Raw genomic sequence first — 21,487 nt, 5'->3', positions numbered from 1 at the left:
CAATTTGGATACCCACAAAACGACAAGAAAAACGAACTTGAAGAAGCAGAATTCATGTTGATGCGCAAACACATTAAGCTGTCATGTTATCTTGCCTCTCAAAGACCATGCCTTGGTGTCATTGTGAGTGAATGAGTGAATTAAATTCAAGTTATATCGGCAGTATTTCAGCCATATCGTGACTAAAAGCAAGACATAATTAGATAAATAACTAGATGGGTGCTCGTCCGGTTGACCTAGATGACACGTCACCGCATCCCGACTGAATAGATGGATGCATCTGATGTTAGTCACTGGATTGTCTAGTCGAGGTTCGATTATTTACAGACTGCAGGAATATTGCTCAGATCGGCGTGAAACTAAACTCACGCACTCACGATTTGGCGACAGCTGTGACACAAGATACCCTGTTCCGTTAGGGTTTTTATGTCGTCGTTGAGGTGATTGAGGTTTGACAAAATGAAAGTACACAATGCAAAGAGGTAGCTCCCGGTTCCTACATGACATTGGATATCAAGTGTACCTTAACCTTGTCAGTTGTATACTCTCACTATGCAACTTGTACATATTCTCCTTGTTTCATCTCTTTTAATCACTTGCTTGATAACGATGTTCGTGCCAAACACCGAAACGCCACACCCATTCCAATAGACAGGTTGACTAACCACAGAACATGGCTTTCCTTCATCTTCACTTCGGAAATGCCTCTCAAAGAGTGAGTAAAGAATCAGTCACATCAGCAATATTTCAGCCGTATTTTGACTAAATTCATAACAAAATATACATAAAAGATAAAAATCCGTGTCAAGCCTCTCAAAAATATATGGATTTTATATATCCGTTCATTTTACAATAACGATCATTGGGTAAATTAAAGCTATTGTTGAAAGCAACGTATTTACCAATTGTTAAAATCCATCAACGTATGTTTATGCTGGATTCAACAAGAGAGAATCAGATTTAAATATAATGTGACTGTATACGCTTGTATTTCTTCTTTTTTCTGATTATATAGAAAATGCAGACACACAGTACTAAAAGAGCAGCAGTTAGGATCTTGATGCCATTCGTCCCAGTAATAAAGACACCATCAACTCCACTCCCACAAGACGGGGTGGCACAAAATTGTAGCAGACACTTGTTATTCCAGGTACACTGCTTGTTTTTCTTGTAGCAGCAGTCGAGTGGGCAGTTGTCGGTAGTTTCTCCGGCATCACACTTTCCGTTGTAACAGGTGTTTGGCATTCCTGGCCCATCTCTCACTGCAAGGCGTAAACCATTCACTTGGTACCACTTCTGGCAATAGTCCGTGAAGCACTTCGTGAACACCCAGCACGTTCCTACAACATCTAGAGGAGGCCATGCCTTGCACTGTTTAGCAACACGTGTCTGTCCGTCGCACCCTCCACAACGGTAGGATCCATGTTGCTCCCCGTCCCCGCCGTCGAACCCACCAGATTTACAGTAGGATTCATTAGACGCACGGTGATAGGTACGTCCATCGCAATAGGGACGAGATTCATTTAAGTTGTTACAGCAAGTGTAGAAGTGAACCTTAGACTTTCCACCCCACCAGAAGTTGGAGCACGTTCCTGCAGGTGGTTGATCTACAGGCCTTCTCTTGACCCGAACATGTGGAGAATTTGCATGAACACTGACCAGTGTTGTGAGGACAATGACCGCCAGTATCACCATTGTTACTTTGGGAGATAACAGCAATGTTCGTTTGATCTGAAGAGTAATAACATGGTACAAGTTAATACCATTGTAGTGTAATGGCGTAGCAAGTTACTTAATACAGCAATGCAAAGACTTTGATTCTGGATTGCAATAAACGTGCCCAAAGCACCCTCAAATTTTTAAGTGTGTACCCTTGTGATTAGGAACAACAGTGGCTCAGCTATGATCGCCGACAATTTAACACAGGATTCACCTTCAGTATCAACCTGGCATATATAAGCAAGTATGGTTTTATACCGCTGTTAGCAATATTCCACAGAGTACCATTCTTCCAGAAGGAGGAGCTAGTGATGATCTTCAACAATACCAAATGTAACAGCAAACGGCATAAAAGGAGTCACAAGCTTGTTCCAATGACGAAGATTTTAATCAACAGGTCAAAGACACCATAAGTACAATTACAAAGCCATAACTATATACAAGACATACCTAGATACAACCAGTCTAGATAGGACTGAGAACTGAGGCGTTCTATGAATCAAGGAGTCGCCGAGACAAGTCTGCTTTGGCCACTGAATACCTGGTGTATTTATGCTGCATTTTTTAGGACCCCGGTCACAACTTTCTGACCGAGTGTTTTTCTCCATCCCCATTGATTCAGGTGTAAGCACCTTGTTTGTGTCCACTGAGAGGAGCTGTGTCGATACCTTATTGGCTGGACCGAGTTTACAGTTTAGCACGTGCCAGGTTCAACCCTGGGTTGAGGAGTTTAAAGTTGTAGTGTTCTGGGTATCAGCTACCTGTGACCTTTTGATCTTATCCGCTACATGTAGATAACCAGCATAACAGTATCAGTGTCATGACCAGATATTTGTGTAGATGCTGGCTGACCGTTGGTCTTATGAGCCCGGCAGATATACCACATCACGTGGCCGTGGCCAAGCTATCATGCTTCTAGCGTAAACATGACTATGTTACATTCGCCCTTTTCTCGACATGATTATTCAACAGAATAATCTTAAATAAATTAATCGCATCACAACAATTCTCAAAATTATCAATCCATAGGTAAAAGATGAATACACGAGCTTATTAATGTCATTTACATTTAAACAGTTCTTTAATCCAGTGTGGTGTCACAGTGATGAGCAACACACACAAATGTTATTGTCACTAGAATGTCTCTTGGCCTTTCATTGTCACATTGAAGGATCCAACGCATCACCAGTTTCATGACTGCGTTCTCCGATGCATTCTGACTTGGTGTTGTGTTTGTCAGGGTAGGGAGACACACGATTGTTTTGTCCACTGCATCCAGTCCTGTCCAGTGCCTGAGCACCAGTCACATCTCAGGAATGCTGTCTTGATTGCACATAATCCAGGCTTGGATACAGCAGCCTAATCGTGGAGAGTACCATTCCCTCCTGTTTCTCCAGTCCCTCCTCCAGGCATGAATGGTGCAGAGGCTACCCGCTCTCTCTCCACGGTATCCGCATGGGTGACGTGTCAACACCATCTCTTGGCCCGAAGCAACCTGAGAGTGTTTCCTGAGGCTGAACTTTCTGGTAAACCAGGGCTTATATTTCCTAACAATAACTACTGATACCATTATGACCACAATTACTATACCCACAATTTACAAAATTAATTTCCAATTCCCCATTCCAAAATCCACGTTCCCAGGATCTGTCTCAGATAACTGATCAACGAGCTGAGCCACAAGGTAAAGACTTCATGGTACTCAAATGTTTAGGCATTTTGATATTACTTACATTTCAAAGTTTTGCATGAAACGGTTGCCAATGTAAAATGTCCGACATGTTTGGAGTGGCAGGCAATTCTAACCAGAGATCGCTGATATAAGATCTACTTTCATTGTGATAATAGGGGAGAAGGGTAAGATAATCATTGGATGCCGAACAGGTTGCATTTAGTCAAAAAAAAACTAATGGAGGCTTGATAGCAATCGTAAGATGTCTGGTTACACCTGAACTATAGACAACAGTAAAATCTAGATCATCCATTGTGGTGATAAACCATTGCCCATTCTCGATATAATTGGCTCTGGGTAATATGGTTTGTGGGTATACTTCCGATTTACACAGATCCCTAATCTTACCAGGATTTTTCATAAACAGGGCTATCACGCATAACTGATTAAGGTTTACAGGATATGATGGGCTCTGAACATGACAGTAACCTGTCATGTGATCACTACATGCTCGCTTTTCTGAATCCTCAATCAGTAAATACTTGGTTCTCTTAACATCTATACCAATCATGGTTGATTCCAGCTGATATTGTGCCACCATGTTTTCTATGTAATTTCGAGAGATTCTGTCCGAAACAATTGGCATTGGTAAGTTACAAACTTTATAAATTTCGAAGCTTCTACCCAGATCAAGAAGGGGCAGTGAGGTAACTATCAAAATTTTATTAGTATGCAACACAGTTGAACATATCAAGATTTGATAGAAATTCCATAAATGTTTTACAGGATCTGTTGCCAATATAAACCTAGGAGGTATGTGCATTAGGATATCTTTCAGAAGATCAAGGAGTTCTCCAGGCATAATTACTGTTGGAGATAAGTGACCGAGGGACAATACTCCCAACTGAACCTGAATATGTTCACAATAAGCCATTAATGTTTGAAGAGCCTGTCTGATGTCTTCAATAGCTAACTCCACTCAAAGATAGGTGGTGGTTGCCCACTCAAGATTATCAATACGGTTATTTAACTGTTGAGACACGTCGTGAACATTTTCGTCCAGCTGTTCAATATTATCGATAATAGAATTTATAGCATGTCTATTTGCTCTCATGGACACACTAAGCATACTTCCTGTACTACATGGACCAAAGTTTGTTGTCCCTTTGCCAAATTCTTGAAGCTTTAATTGGCGTTGAGCCTGATTCAGAAACAGTCCCAAGTAGGAAACTTAAGGCATCACCAATAACAGGGATCTTTTGGTTCTGACTAGATGATGATATTGCACAAACTGATCTTCAAGATCTTCCAAAGTGTGGTTTAAACTTGTTGTTTCTTTATCTAATTTTGTAAACGTACTCTTGATGCGATGCTTCTGATGAGAAGAGTTAACTAGTGTCTGAACGACCTGTGCCACCTGATTGATATCTTGCCTACACTTATCTATAAATAAACTGTATGGATTAAGGTCAGTGATGAAAGTCATTTGACCGCGTGGTAGAGATTTCATTTACCTTCTGAAATACGACATTTTCAGAAACTAAAGTGCCACTGGTTATACCTAGCAAAAAGACTACCATGAAACACACGGTCATTATCCCTACAAAAAATATAAATAACTAAAACAACCATTATCAAACAACACTTCATGGTACACCATTATCGAACAACACTAAGACTTCATGGTACACCTAAATTAGATTAAGCTTGTACTGATATATCAATGGTATTTACATATTTACACCTATTCAGAAATCACTGTGAGGTCCTACAGTAACTTCACCACTGTTTCCAACAGTGCTTTCACCGTGTCATTAGGTATCTATACACCTGGAAATTAATCAAGCAACACCCCAATTTTTTCTATTGGAGCAACTTTGAAGTGTTCTGACAATCAAAATATGCCGGGTTGATATAGTTTGACACTTTTTTATTCAACAGACGATCTCTGACAAACAACTTAAAGGGAAAAAGTATCAAGACTTTGCTTTATTGCAACGAAATCCAAATTCTTAAAACTGTCTTAAATTCATGAAAAAATGGACACAATTTACTATTCATCCACAGACGTTGTTGTCAGGTGTATTAACACAAATGTCACATGGAAAGAAAGAACAGTCATCTGAGAGTCTGCACACCGACTTTCATCAATATCTAGTGTGTCCTCCCTGCGCACGCACCACCGATTCCAGACGCCTCCTCATTCCTTGGATGAGTCTCCGGATCTGATTCTGGGGGATCCTGTTCCACTCCTCATGCAGGGCAGCCGTCAATTCGTTGAGATTATGGACTGGTGGGTCTCTCTGCCTCACACGACGGCCAATAAAGTCCCACAAATGTTCAATGGGGTTGAGGTCAGGGCTCATGGCAGGCCATGGAAGTCTGTCAATTGCATTTTGCCGCAAAAAATCATTTACAGCATGCGCCCTGTGAGGTCTAGCATTGTCGTCCATAAATATGGGTCTCGTTGCCAGAGGATGGTTCTCAAAATGAGGTACCACAGCCCTGTCAAGAACCTCCTGTTGGTAACGAACACCGTTAAGGTTGCCACGGATGGTAATGATATCCAACTTGCAGTTCATGGAAATGCACCCCCATACCATAACGGAACCTCCCCCAAAGGCCACAGTCTCCTGGATGTTCCGTGGAGCCATTGCTGTGTTCCTCTGCCTCCAGACCCGAGTACGACCGTCCACCATGTGCAGCAAGAACCGGCTCTCATCTGAGAAATGGACCTTCCTCCAAGAGGCAATGTTCCAGTGCAAACGGTCATTACACCAGGCCAGTCGGGCTGCCTTATGGGCTGGAGACAGTCTGGGTCGCTTGATTGGCCTCCTTGCCCGGTATCCTGCAGCTTTCAGACGATTCCGAACAGTCCTGTTCGAGATGGGTCTCCCTGGAAGCCACTCCTGTCTCAACCGAGAGCTCGAGTCGAAGGACCTGCGCCGTACAAGTCTCAGTAAAGCTCTGTCCTCCCGGACTGTGGTCTTCCTGGGTCTTCCTGGTCTAGGCAGGTCTTTAACTTCATTAGTGGCCCGGTATTTTTTCAAAAGTTTTGAAATTATGGAATGATGTCGTCCGATTTGAGTCCCGATTTGTCTTAGAGACATACCAGCATTCCTCATGCCGATTATTTGCCAACGAGTGGCCTCTGATAATTTCCTACGTGCCATGACATTGAAATGAATGAAAAACCGAATGCAATCGACAACCTGCGCTTGTAAACACCCCAGGGAAAAAGTGCATTTTTCGAAAGTTGAGGTTAAAGCAATGCACGTGCGCTGTGCAAGCTTCACGCGCGTCATATCAACCCATGAAAAGCTCATGCTGTATGTCAATACATCAAAATTGAATAATCAATCATCAAAATTACTTCGTTAAACTTTGTTAAGTTTTTATGTGTCTTTGAATTTGGTGTTGCTTAATTAATTTCCATATGTATATCTCCATGTGCGCAGTGGGACTAGCAGTCTGTGTCTTTATCTGGTCAGAGTCAGGGCTGTCAGAGACACTATCTGTGTCAGCATGTCTTAATCGTTTGGCAAGTTCAGCCAGAGGGATATCATCCTGACTATCAGAGTCAGACCTGACATGTCAATAACGCTTTATGATACAGGGTGCAGAGCCATCGTTGATACCACTTTGTTCTTCATTATTGCTCGGAGGAAGCAGGAACAGCATAATAGATCCTCCTTTTTGGTCTTCCTGCTTTGTCCTTTACGATGTCCCACTGATCCAGGTTTGCTACTCGCAAATGTTCTGCATGAGCCTTGGTGGTGGTGCCATCCAACTGATTATGAATCATGTAGGTGACAGGTTATGTTTGATCAATGACCCTGTAGTATGGATGCCACTTATTCTGTAATTTGCTCTACCTGTGGTGTACTTTGTAATATACTGGATCTCCAACCTTGATACTATTTGGCTTAGTGTTACGATCTGCATACTGGGCTTGTCATTTCTTCGCCTGTTTCATATTCCGATGCACCAACACAAAGGATTGATGCTGGCGTTGTAAGGCTGACTTATGCCATTCGTCACCTGTATATTTGCTTCTAGGTTTCCGCAAGTTGTCTATACAATATCTTTGTGATATAGTAGGTAAAACGGTGAGAACTTGGATGACTCACTTACGTTAAATCTAATCTAATGGCTGCCATGGTCTGGTTGAGATGTAAATCCCAGCTTGTTAGAGAGTCTGTTAATTTCTTTGCCAACACATCATGTAATGTCCTGTGAAAGCGTTTTACTTGAGTCTTCGACTGAGGGTGATAGAATGAGGTCCCTACATGATGTATCTTCAGTTGCACTAGGGTCTCCTTTATGGTCTTAGTCACATTTTCTGTGCCATTATCAGTTACTATCTCCAGAGGACAGCCAAACCATTGGAAGATCTCCTCTACAAAGCTAATGATGTACTTGTTACCCGACAGAATTGTTGGGTAAGGTCCTGACAAATCCATACTGATCTTGGCGAATGGGTATGGAGGTATGTCTGTCTCTTGAAGTGGCGGTTTTTGACTCTTCATGCTTCTTTGCTGACAGGTCACACATCGAGCAATATATTCATATAGCTTCTTATATAAATTTGGCCAATACTACTTTCTCTTGATGGATTCAAAACATTTGTCTGTACCCAGGTGCCCACCATCATCATGGTACTGATTCACAACCACTGCCTGCATATGTTAAGGTACATAAAGTCTTGGATTCGGTTCATCATCAACATCACTGATGAAATAAAGTATGTTGTCCATCAGAAGGAATCTTCTCAGCTGGAGTTTGTCTGATATTCCACTGTATAGCTGTTCCTTGATGTTCTTGATTGATTTATCTTTATCGTGTTCCTTGATAATGTCAACATCTTGATCCATCTTTGGCAGGGAACGTGGTCTCACTGACTCAGCTTGACATCTGGCGTAATCTTTCACATTTAACAGTCCAGAATGCAACGTGCTAGACATGAAACTGTTGTCAACCTTATCAAACTCCACTTCTGATTCAGTTTCTTGGTTATCCTGAACACTATCTGTCGGTATTCGAGATAACAGGTCAGTGCTCTCCTTTGATATACACTTTTGTGCAATTGTAACCACTGATACCCAAGGCCCTGAGCTGGACCTTCTTATTCTGCATAGGTGACTCCTGGAGATATTCTAACGGCTGGTGATCTGTTTTAATGGTGAATTGGTCGTTGTGAAGGCAGTGGTCCAACTTCTGTAGGGCATAATGGATTGCATAGGCTTCACTTTTCGATTGTTGACCATCAACACTGTGTATCCGACAGCCTGTGGGAGATAAAATGCATTGGCTTCTCTGCTTCTCCCTCATCATCTACATGCAGCTGAAACAAACATGCTCCAATGCAGGTATCACTTGCATCTGTATACAACGTGTAGGCCTTGTTGGGATCAGGATAGATCAGTAGAGGAACTATGGTCAGACTATCCTTGAGAAATTCAAAAGCTTGTTGACATTCCTTTGTTCAGATGAACCGAGCAAATTTCTCTGTCAACTTCACAATGAGTTCGGCAATCTTTGAAAAGTTGAGGATTAATCGGCGGTAATAACTGCACATGCCCACAAAGCTGTGTACTTCTTTCACTGATGCTAGCGCTTGCATGCCTCTGATTGCTTCTACCTTCTGTACGTCTGGTTTAATGCCATTTGGTTAATTGTAAACCCAAGATACTTTGTCTCTTGTTGTAAAAAAGAGCACTTAGATAATTTGAACTTAAGGGAATGCTTTCTTACACGTTCAAATACATTATTAGAATGTCGTCAAGATATGCAAGCGCAAATGCATGCCAAGCAAAAGCTGTTTTCTCTTTATCCTGTTTGTCCATAGCGACCTGCCAATATCCTGACTTCAAATCACAAGGTCGTAAAATATTTTGCATGTCCCATTTGCGTAAGGATATCATCGATAAGCGGGAGAGGCGACGAGATGGGACAGATAATCTTATTTAATGCTCTAAAATCAACACAAAATCGTTTGAAACGATCATGTCTACAACTACTATTGCAAAACTCCAAGGCGATCTTGAACAGTTAATAATCTTGGCGTCCAACATTTCATCAATTGCCTTGCCAACAGCCTTGCGTTTATTCAAAGGAGTCCGGTAAGGTCTTTGCTTGATGGGGGCGTGATTACCTGTGTCTATCTTCATTGTCACTGTATCTGTGTCTGTGTCGCTTGCTGCAAAGAGTCACTGTTATCGGCAATTATGTTGCTAATCTCCTCCCTCAGCTCTCCGGTCACGTTGATTTGCTTTGCTGAATCTGATGTCATCTTGACTGCATCCAGTGCGTCAGGGACTGTCACAAGGTTGGTAGATGGGATATCTGACAATCTTCCTAAGATACAACCTCTTCGTAATCAATAGGAGCGATTGGTAGTATTTACCGCCATGATAGGTAAATCTCTCTGTTTACCCAACCTGATAACTGAATTGCTTACTAGTAATCCTGACTGGCCGCCAATGTAAGCTGAGTTGGTGCCCACCACCTGATAAGCATTATAGGGTTCAAGTGGTGTCCCATGTTTGACCTTTGCTCTGAACATGGTCTGGCTCTGAGGTTTTACTGTCATATCACTTGCCAATTGAATAACAAACGACACATGAATGTCTTCCTCAAATGGTATACATCCGTCCAACTCTCATACTTCCCAGGTCAAAGTATACACGCACCCCTGCTTCAGTCAACCAGTCATGTCCCAGTATCATATTTCAGTAAACATTATTAAGTACTATGAAGGTGTGCTTTAAATTAGTACCTCTAAGAGTAAAATCAATATTAACTTTACCTGTTACTCCTAAAGAATTTCCATTTACACCCTGTAAGGCTTTTTTCTTTCTGTCAAGTTTGTATTTATCCTTAATTAAATCATAGACTCTCCTATGCATGATAGACACTTCTGCACCAGAATCCACTAGAGACCTAAATTTGTGTTTTCCTATTTTAACTGTACATGAATTGGGTCGTCCTGCCAAATTAATCGTGTAGGGTCCTGAACAATCTGCATCACCCTCATTAGCATTACAATGAGGAAGACGTTTTAGTTTAAATGTTGATGACCTTCAGGGCAGTTTCTCTTTAAAAGGCATTGTTTATTGCAAAACCAACAAATTCTTAATTTGGGATGGTTCCCTGGGTCTATTTGTTCTGAAACAGCATTGACATGTCGCGACTGACAGTTACGTGCCACATGTCCCTCCTTCTTGCATCTTGGGGCGTGTCTACTGATTTCTTTGATCTTAAATCAGTCTAGCCCTAATGGTTTGTTCCTGCCACAGCATCGGCCAGACTGCGAGGATTGTCCCTTAACACCTTCATTTTTATATAATCATGGACTGAGCCCATCTATTAAAAATCATACAAGTTGCCTTTCGAAGGATGGACCTGGATGTCCATCCCTCCCCAGGCCAACATATGCATCCTCGGCCAAATTTAAACGTCTCTCTCCAAACATTTGGACGCTCTAACCTGACTTTTGTTTTAAAGTCTGTAACAACATAAAGGCATGTTCTGGATCCGTAATTTCAGCGAATCGGGTCGTTAATTCCAATTTCAATTCATCCCATGGGGCTCGTGGGTGATCACTGATATATCTATGGATAAAATTGCTTACTGTCCCTTTGCTCGCTTGGTATGCTACTAGCTTTATATCATTTCACTCTGTTCCTGCCAAAACTGCATATTTTTCAATTGACCTTATTCATTCCTTCAACTTCCGTTGTTCCCCTCGAATGGTTATGGTTATGCCTTGCAGTTCTATTGCCTTCCTCAATTTGGCTAAATGTCCTGTTATCTGTAACGCTACGCCTTTATGCTGCATTTCTTCAGACCGGGTCACAACCTTCTGACCGAGTGGTTTTGTCCATCCCCATTGTTTCAGGTGTAAACACCTTGTTTGTGTCCATTGAGAGGGGCTGTGTCAAGACCTTATTGGCTGGACCGAGTTTACAGTTTAGCACGTGCCAGGTTCAACCCTGGGTTGAGGAGTTTATTGGCAACGTTGTAGTGTTCAGGGTATCACAAGATGTTTGTGACAGCTACCCGTGACTTTTTGATCTTATCGGCCCTACATGTAGAAAACCAGTATAACAGTATCAGTACCATGACCAGATATTTGTGTAGATGCTGGTTGACGGTTGGTCTTATGAGCCCGGCAGATAGACCGTATTACCCATGTATTCAGTGGCCAAGCTATCACACTTCTAGCGTAAACATGACTATGTTACACAAATCACACACATACATTTTAACTAATGTTATATGTTGAGGACCTGTTAGCAAATTAACAAAAGTTTAACGTCGCAATCATTTCGATTTTCGTCATTAACATTACGATGACACATCAGTATGTTTTCACACCGCATTTCACAATATGCCATCCATATCACAGTAAAAGCCACAAATTCATTTGCAACCATGTGGGGAATCGCACCCGGGTATTCACCGTGACCCATTGGCCCTTTTTGAAATGGTTGAAGTGCCGAGGGCGATTCTAGCTGTACTGCCTCGAGGAAAGATTTATCGACTAAAATAGTTTAAATGACATAAGTGCACTGAGGCATACAATATTTACAGATGGTTACTGGGCGAGTTGTTTGTTCTCACCTGTTAGATACATACCCGCAATATGTGAATGAGGTACCTCTGTAGATAGCACTGTTTGCCTCACAAAAGCAACAATCCAAAATGCATTCGTAAGGTTACGCCCTGTCGTAACTCTACAGTTTGTGACAGGCTTACGAACATCATAGTAAATGGAGACCCGGGATTGTATGACCTTATTCTATTTGCACATTTTTTCAAAGTGTACTTGCCTCTCTACGGAAGTCGGAAGAGGCTTTGTCAGGTCATACACTGACGAAAGGCTGTCATCCATTGACAATGGGATGCCATAGCCTGACGACGGGCACAATGACAAAGGGATGCAACACCTTGATGATGGGAGAACATATACTGACAATGGTATACTACACCATGAAGAAAGCCTCCAAACATTGACAAAGTGATGCCACACACTGATGAAAGAATGTCAAACACTGACGGACACCATTATACACAAAGTGATGCCAGACACTGAGGAAAGGATGTCAAACACTGACGGACAACACTATACACAAAGTGATGCCAGACACTGATGAAAGGATGTCAAACACTGACGGACACCACTATACACAAAGTGATGCCAGACACTGATGAAAGGACATCAAACACTGACGGACACCACTATACACAAAGTGATGCCAGACACTGATGAAAGGATGTCACACACTGACGGACACCACTATACACAAAGTGATGCCAGACACTGATGAAAGAATGTCACACCCTGACGGACACCACTATACACAAAGTGATGCCAGACACTGATGAAAGGATGTCAAACACTGACGGGCACCACTATACACAAAGTGATGCCAGACACTGATGAAAGAATGTCAAACACTGACGGACACCACTATACACAAAGTGATGCCAGACACTGATGAAAGAATGTCACACACTGACGGACACCACTATACACAAAGTGATGCCAGACACTGATGAAAGGATGTCAAACACTGACGCACACCACTATACACAAAGTGATGCCAGACACTGATGAAAGGATGTCAATCACTGACGGACACTACTATACACAAAGTGATGCCAGACACTGATGAAAGAATGTCAAACACTGACGGACACCACTATACACAAAGTGATGCCAGACACTGATGAAAGGATGTCACACACTGACGGACACCACTATACACAAAGTGATGCCAGACACTGATGAAAGAATGTCACACACTGACGGACACCACTATACACAAAGTGATGCCAGACACTGATGAAAGGATGTCAAACACTGACGGACACCACTATACCCAAAGTGATGCCAGACACTAATGAAAGGATGTCAAACACTGACGGACACCACTATACACAAAGTGATGCCAGACACTGATGAAAGGATGTCAAACACTGGCGGAAACCACTATACACAAAGTGATGCCAGACACTGATGAAAGGATGTCACACACTGACACACACCACTATACACACAGTGATGCCAGACACTGATGAAAGGATGTCAAACACTGACGGACACCACTATACACAAAGTGATGCCAGACACTGATGAAAGGATGTCAAACACTGACGGACACCACTATACACAAAGTGATGCCAGACACTGATGAAAGGATGTCACACACTGACGGACACCACTATACACAAAGTGATGCCAGACACTGATGAAAGAATGTCACACACTGACGGACACCACTATACACAAAGTGATGCCAGACACTGATGAAAGAATGTCAAACACTGACGGACACCACTATACACAAAGTGATGCCAGACACTGATGAAAGGATGTCACACACTGACGGACACCACTATACACAAAGTGATGCCAGACACTGATGAAAGAATGTCAAACACTGACGGACACCACGATACACAAAGTGATGCCAGACACTGATGAAAGAATGTCAAACACCGACGGAAACCTCCACACATTGAGGCAAGGATATCATACACTGACGTTCTTGTAAATATTTTTTACCAAATAATTATGACTTAACAAGCTTCAAAACACTAGTGTCTGATTTTGCAGTATCGAACATGGAAACCCTTCATTGATGTATTTACAAACACCCACACACGTTTCCAGTGTTCAACCTGCAAGCAACAGTGACAGTCATCCGTATTATAATACATTTTGATGTCTGGAAAGCGTTAATACTTACATGTATATCCGTGATGTTTCCACAGTTTAGTGCAGTTTGTGGTCATTTTATAGGTCTCTGCAAATGACTGACGGCCGGACCATTAACCCACGTGCATCATGATACGACCTGTTTCGATGGAGACTCCCGGAAGTAATACATCACACTGAGGGAGTCATTCACTAGTTGCGAACTCGGCAATATTTCTGTTTAGAAATGTCACATTTCCTGGATTGTAGAATCCTCGCTTAAACCTGGCAACACAATTTTTTTTCAGCAACAAAAGATGGGCCGGTGTGTTATACGAGTTATCTCCCTTGTTACCTGGAACGATCGAAGTCCACATTGAACTGTGACTGGTTATCTGGGCGAGACTTAAGGCACTCTGAGTTTTGTTTCCGTGACAGGACGTTGAACTGAAACAAAATCAGAACTGTACTGCCACAAATATAAGGAATATCATTCATTGTATTGGTCCAAGCAAATCACGTGTATCGTCGAACGGTAATATTCATCTCGATGAATACACTAATAATAATACATAAATACTACAAATAATACATATGTAATAATGAACGACATTTGACACACTTGTCTTAAATATGTCGAACTAGTTAGAAATTGACCAGTTATACAGACTGTTAGTCGTTCATCTACCTTTCGACCCGTGAAGGTTCCGGGGTAGAATAGGCCTTCAGAAACCTATGCTTGCCATAAAAAGCGACTAACGGGATCGGGTGGTCAGGCTAGCTGACTTAGTTGGCAGGAGTAAAACTACACTAAACTCACTCACTCACTCACTCACTCACTCACTCACTCGACCAGACAGCGGGACGAGCACAGGCAGAAGTCATGGACAAGGAGGAAGGAACACTGACCAAGCCCGACTTTGGCGCGACTCTGGACTCCTGATGTTTCAGGGGAGAATTTAGTTCTTAGCCACCCTCAGCAATATTCCATCTATACGGCGGCGGTGTTCGTAAAATCGAGTTTGGACCAGACAGTCCTGTGATCAACGTTAGTTGCCTCCTACAACACACATAGAAGGCAACCATCTGGTCATATACCAACGGATTCGTGAGTTCCTTTAAGTGTACAGTGTCGTGTATTGTACACTAGGTGTTGTGATAACATGAAACAGTCTGCGCACAAAGTTGACACCGAGGTTTTTAGACCCGGTAAGAGGTGAGCTCGTTCTCGACGACTAAACCCAACTGCATCACTAGCTAGGCGCCTGAGACAGCTCGCCCACCACACTCACCACGTCCACCACGCCCCAAAACTACAATGTTATTACAAATTATCTGAGGTACTTTCATCATAGTGTGTTCTTGTTAATTAAACCATCATATTAATTATCTTTTATTTGTTATAAGCCAAAAAAGTTTAAAGCGCTGAGAGCGGATTTGAACTCGCATGTTGAACTTGGCTGGGTAATATTACCTCTTAGCAGTAAATTAGAGTTATCTTATATGTGTCCCCCTCTGAAGAAATATAACAGCAGTTAACTCATCAACATTATCTTAACTTTATTCTTCTCATCACCATCAAGATGCTGACAACAGGTGAATGAATGAAAAATAACACGAACTTATTTTGTCATTACATTGACTTGTTTGAGACGGACAATATAAAGCCATTTTACGAAAGCTTCAGTAAATAAGGTCATGCGTACTGAATGAAATAACAAAAACCTTGTTTCAAAAGGATGAATATGTTCTCATTTCATACACCTTAGTTTGTTTTCACCATAAACAATACAGTATGGCTGTAAACATACTGACACATAGATGCATCTAAACCTAACAACAAAGCATGACTGAATCGAGTAGACTAGGTCAAAGGTGATGCACCGAAAACGACTCTTTGGATGGAAATATCACCTAATTATACATTTCTACACAGTAGAGCACTATGAATAAGGTAACTGTTATACTCACTCTATGTGTGGCGAAAGTTATGCCAAATGTAAGTATGTAGAAAGTAATTTAGTCCCCGCAACATTCCCGAATGCAATGCGGTTTTTGTCGGATATGTCTATCTCCCGAGCAGGAGAGTTCCGAAAGATAAGAAATGAATCGTGCGTAAAATCCCAATATAAGCGACTAAGTAAAATGTAGCTGTGTGCAACAGAACACTTATATCACTGACTGGACACTCTACGCCCACCTACATAGCTTTACCCCAAGCACCCGTAATTGCATGAACTGACTAAGAAACATAACTCACCCCACCCCCCAAGTTCCCACAGTCCCGACCTGACATTTCTCTGATACTACCTACCCGACAAGGTCCGGATTAGTATTAACCATCGGCAACCCATGCGTGTAGTTAGAAAAAAGCAACTATCGAGATGGGGTGGGGGTGGTGTGACTCGCTGACTTCGTTGACACCTGTCATAGGTTCCCAATTGCGCAGATCGATGCTCATGCTGTTGATCCCTCGGATGTAAAACTAACCCCACTCACTCTCCCACAATCTCAGCCGTCACACGTCAAGTATATAACGCAACAGGTCATACCATTTTCCCGGCAAGCTGAGATCAACACAATTCTCGAAAATACTTCATGGGAGATACCATGAAAGGTAGGGGAGACAGGTTGTTCAGTCATAAGCAAACTCGCGTATTTATCAGAAATTATTCAGACCTATCAAACATACACTTGCTGAAACATGATAGCTTTTTTATTAGAAGACTATTTACAATACGTACAGAGTGGCCTTAGTTTCGTCTTAGTTTTGTTCCTCGAATGTCAACCTCTTTCAACCCCTGCATGTGTACCCTACCAATGCCCACGAACTTGGTGAGTGCGCGATATCTAGTGATAATGAATACAGTGACCCAGAATCGGAATTTTAATGTTTGGGACACACGACGGAGCTGTAGAAGAAGAATTATTTTATGTGGTGGAGTTATTTTTCGGTACAGTGAACACCAGGGACGCAGGTTAACCGAGGGCTGGTGAACTTGAAGACTTGGACGATCACTGGAACTTTCAGAAGCAGCAGCTATCAGTTTTCCGGTATTTTCTCAGTCACCACAAAGTCAGAGCATGTCGTGCTAGCCCAGGTTTGACTATTGGTCAGCGGAATGGTTGCCCACTGAAAATCAATTTTAAACCGGATGTTCACAGGTCTCCTGTTTGCAGTACACTAATCGTAGTTATTTTCGCGTTGGACTAATTTTCGCGCTTTTAGCGTAAAAACACCGTGCTTCAATGATCATAACAAGCGAAGTATTCTTGCTCAAGTCAAATTCATGACATATTATTACAGGTGAAAAAACGTCAAAGTCCGCTATATCTGTGGTGAAAAGGGCCGTCGGGACCGGCAATGAATTCACCTTTTTACATTATTTACACCAAATCATAGGCGTAACTGAGGAGAGTGAATGTGTATACAAGTAGCTAAGCGACCTGACCATTTTGTAATGAAAACGCTTTGAAATACGTTTTTTCTTGCACCTGGAGTCGTAAATTAACGATATTTGCAAGAGCAATTTAGCATGATCTAATGCGATTTTTGTGGGGGTACAAATGTACTTTAGGGTTTTGTTGTAGATAATCTGGGTGTTTGTCCTGACATTTTATTTGACTGACACATATTAAGACGTAGTATATCCTGAACTCAAAACAGAGGAAATGTTTCCGGACTGAAAGTCAGTTTATACACGTTGACACACTTTGAGTTCAAACTGCTAACATAGTTTGCTTGAGGGGCATATTTTAAGAAGTTGGAAGTAAATAGGATAACTGTATATGGATGACAACTTCTTTAGTATTGGAACACGACGTTTCGATACAGGTTCTTGTATCGTTTACAAAGTGTAAATGATACAGGGAGAGGACAGGCGATATATATACATAAACTAATTAACAAGTGATGATAAAGACAAAGGGTTAACAATGGATAAAAGGATAACATCAGACTTTACCAAAAGGAAAATAAATGAAGCAATCAACATCAAAAGATGCCGACCCCTGATTAACAGAGACTAAGGTTACTCCATTCCCACAGCTAATGATGAGCTCATCAAACCACTCTAGCCTACTGTACAAACAACCCACTCTCTGTACCTCACTGGCTTACTTAGTTATCACCACTTTGTTAACTTGTATTCATACTATGCTCTGTGCACTACTGGCTTCCATGTTATCCTTTTATCCATTGCTAACCCTTTGTTCCAGTATTAAAGAAGTTGTCATCCATATACAGTTATCCTACTGCTAACATAGTGACTTAGAAAGGAATTAATGCCTAATAAGGCAAAACTAACACTAGTCGTCTGTCCTAACATGCAAATTCGTCTATGAAGCTATCAGTATTAAATCCAAAGTCACGGTGAATATGACGCAAATCTGAAGATGTCAGTCGAATTTCGTGGAGTATGTGGCACTCAGTGGACTTTTGAAATGCCTTTTGTGCGTATCAGGGTCGAACGTCAATAACAAAACAATTTTTTTCTGGGTACATCTACATGAACTATTAAAGATGGACAGAACTGTTGTACGCATATGTGTACTTTGGGTAATAGACCTAACGGCCATACAAAACGCATTTGATAAGATTTAGGACAACTGCACTGTTAATTCGACCTTCACCACATGCAACACGTGTGTGAAGTTCCCTGTCTATTTTTAGCAACAGCCGAAAACGAATATTGTCATTGGACGCCTCGCTCAGCCTCGACCCAGATGGGAGGCATTTCGGCCTGAGGTTACACAACACCGAATGTTTTCCCATAGACTTCTATAGGAACCTTATATTTTTTTAAAAAATATCCAGGCTATCAACAGCCATTCCATGTACACATGGGCACAGTCTGGCCTCTATGCTACAATAAAACACAAGTTGTGGCCAATCTGTCCGGCACATTTGCCAAGCACAGGAAGCGGAACACATCAACCCCCAGCTCCACACCGAATGTCACCTACTTCAAAATATATGTACACACATAAGCATAACCCATGGTGATAAAAATGAGAGCACTAAATGCTTAAAATTGTGGTCAGTTTTAATAACAGGGTGGATGTGCTTTTAAAACACATACACGTCTTACACTATTTCATCCAATCACAGCTGTCACAGGCCTCTGTCCGTTTGAGTTACGGTCCTCGCTCGGGCAGCATGTGATATTGATATAGTGTAGTGGAACCGTGAGGCTGTACTGAATCACACAGCGATACTCTATCGAGGCTAGTAGTGAACAAAATTAACGGTAGAGAATGGACAATTAAAATTAGTCATTCAACACCGCAGTCACTTATTAAACCTTCACAATGTCCGAACACTTTCTTTACAGTTCAAATGATACATTATCGACAGAATAGGAATTGTAGACTATTTTTTCGCAATTTTAGTGAAAAGAATAACAAAACACAAAAAGAAAAACAAACATAAAACACATCAATTCTTGGACTGCAGCATATATGTCATATTTGGGATTACACTTTCTTAGTCAAGTACTAATCCTAGTACTTTTTGGGTTGAGTCCCATTACAATTAAATACAATTATAATTACACTTTCTAAGTGCACCCATGCGTCGGTAACGTTGCTTACTAAATCCATCTTTTTGTGCGATGGTGTAATGTAATTCAAGTGACATCTCGGCTTTCCTCGCACTCCCCACGAACTTACGTGTTGTCCTGTTGACACAAGTATAATTACACCACAGAACTTTATTTTGCCATTTACCATCACGGCCTGCCGCAGCTGCAGGTCCATTTTGTTACAGTTAAAGAAACAAAATCAAACAAGACGTCACTGTACACAGATTCAATCTATATCTAAAAATCAGCTAGTGAAGCCTATGGCGAAGGAAAAAGTTTATATTTGTTAAACACTAATGTTGACTTTCCTGCGCGCAAAGCGCCCGTATACCAGGATGTGAAACTAAGTTATTGTAAGACCATCGATCATTCTCGAACGCGAATATGGGTGTCACATACCAAAGTAACCACAACAGAAGAATAGTTTGTTTTGCAAAACTTTATTCCTCCCCTTAAGATATAAGTAACCCCAATACCTATACTAAACTAATTCTACAGGTGCAAATACAACTAACTAATCTAATTACCTAACCTAGCTACATATACAGTTCTGTCTACCACTTAAATTGCTAAAGTTCTAATAATACTACTACTACTACTAACTACACTAAAATCCTAATACCCTCACTAATATAGATAATGATTACATATAATCCCAATCAGAAACTAAACAATTGAACTAAATAACAATAAAGGAATTTGCCACTCAGAGAGAACACTTTCTCTTTACAATGTAATCAGAATGTCAGTGCACTTTGGTTCCACTTGGTGACGTCATGGTATTTGTGTGGTATCCCTCACACCCAGGCGATGGTTTCCCTCACGGAGTTTAAGGGGCCTGTGTAATGGTTGATGGCTGTGCCATCCACATCTCACATTACTAGGAGATACATGCTCCTTGTACAACAGGGAAGACTCTTGTCTGTCTCCTTACAGGCGGAGATAATACCCCTCTCCTTACTTTAAGGATAACCGGCCAGTTCCGGGACACTACAATACAATATAAGTAACTACAGTTACTCAGTAAGACATGTGTCAATGTCTTATACTTTATGCATGTACTTTACTCCGATTTACATATTTGAAAGTGGAACAGTTTTTGTGGAACGATAACATTCAAATTTTGAATGGCTTTGTGGCTATATAGTGTTACAATATGCACATATATCTAGAAATACTACATCAGTAAAACAATTTCTTGCTACATCTACTCAATCAATAAATACAAAAGTAATAATGATAATAAAAACTTACGCCAGCCAGCGTGAGATGCAATCCCATACAAAAGTTGAACCCATACAGGTGAACACAGTGGTGATTCTGGCTGACTGTGCAGATTACTACCCTTCCTCACTATTTATATTGACCTCCCATACCCAAGCTACTCAACACCTCTCTATTGTTTACAAATTAACACCCCAGCTCTCTGGCCATACCTGGTCACGCTTCCCTGAACATAACCCTGTTCCCATAGTATTACCGAACATAATCTAACAACAACTCCCAACAATATATAACACACTCTAACAATACCATACTACATCTATTTACAGTACCATAAACTAATTATATAAACGAAATCATCTGTGATCTTGACATCACTCCCCTCTTCAAGTAATTGTACACAAGTACAATTATATATTACACTCAAGATCACATTTAAGTTTGTTTTAATGCATAAATATCATAAAACACAATTGTCTAAATGTACAATAGCACAGTAATACATAAGAAATAACTGCTGACAAATAATCTGGATATGCAGAGAGTACATTATTTACACACTGCCATACACATAGTATGACTAGG

The 21,487-nt window shown here is 41.3% G+C and overlaps 1 protein-coding gene across 1 annotated transcript; it reads right to left on the bottom strand.

Moving 5' to 3' along the window:
- Positions 1-804: 804 nt before the first annotated feature.
- LOC137259906 (uncharacterized) lies at positions 805-16,188 on the bottom strand. Its single transcript, XM_067797554.1, has 3 exons — positions 16,068-16,188; positions 14,149-14,543; positions 805-1,731 (listed from the first exon to the last, which is right to left on the bottom strand). The coding sequence occupies exon 3, from the start codon at positions 1,693-1,695 to the stop codon at positions 961-963; it is 735 nt and encodes a 244-aa protein (XP_067653655.1). The 5' UTR covers positions 1,696-1,731; positions 14,149-14,543; positions 16,068-16,188; the 3' UTR covers positions 805-960.
- Positions 16,189-21,487: the final 5,299 nt, after the last annotated feature.

The sequence above is a fragment of the Haliotis asinina genome, chromosome 13 (genome assembly GCF_037392515.1).
Source record: "Haliotis asinina isolate JCU_RB_2024 chromosome 13, JCU_Hal_asi_v2, whole genome shotgun sequence".
NCBI lineage: Eukaryota > Metazoa > Mollusca > Gastropoda > Lepetellida > Haliotidae > Haliotis > Haliotis asinina.
The sequence above is the reverse complement of the archived record's forward strand: the minus strand, read 5'-3'. Positions and strand labels throughout refer to the sequence as shown.

Coding starts and splice junctions, on each gene's coding strand:
- LOC137259906 (XM_067797554.1), bottom strand. CDS start 1,695: ATGGTGATACTGGCGGTCATTGTCCTCACAACACTGGTCAGTGTTCAT.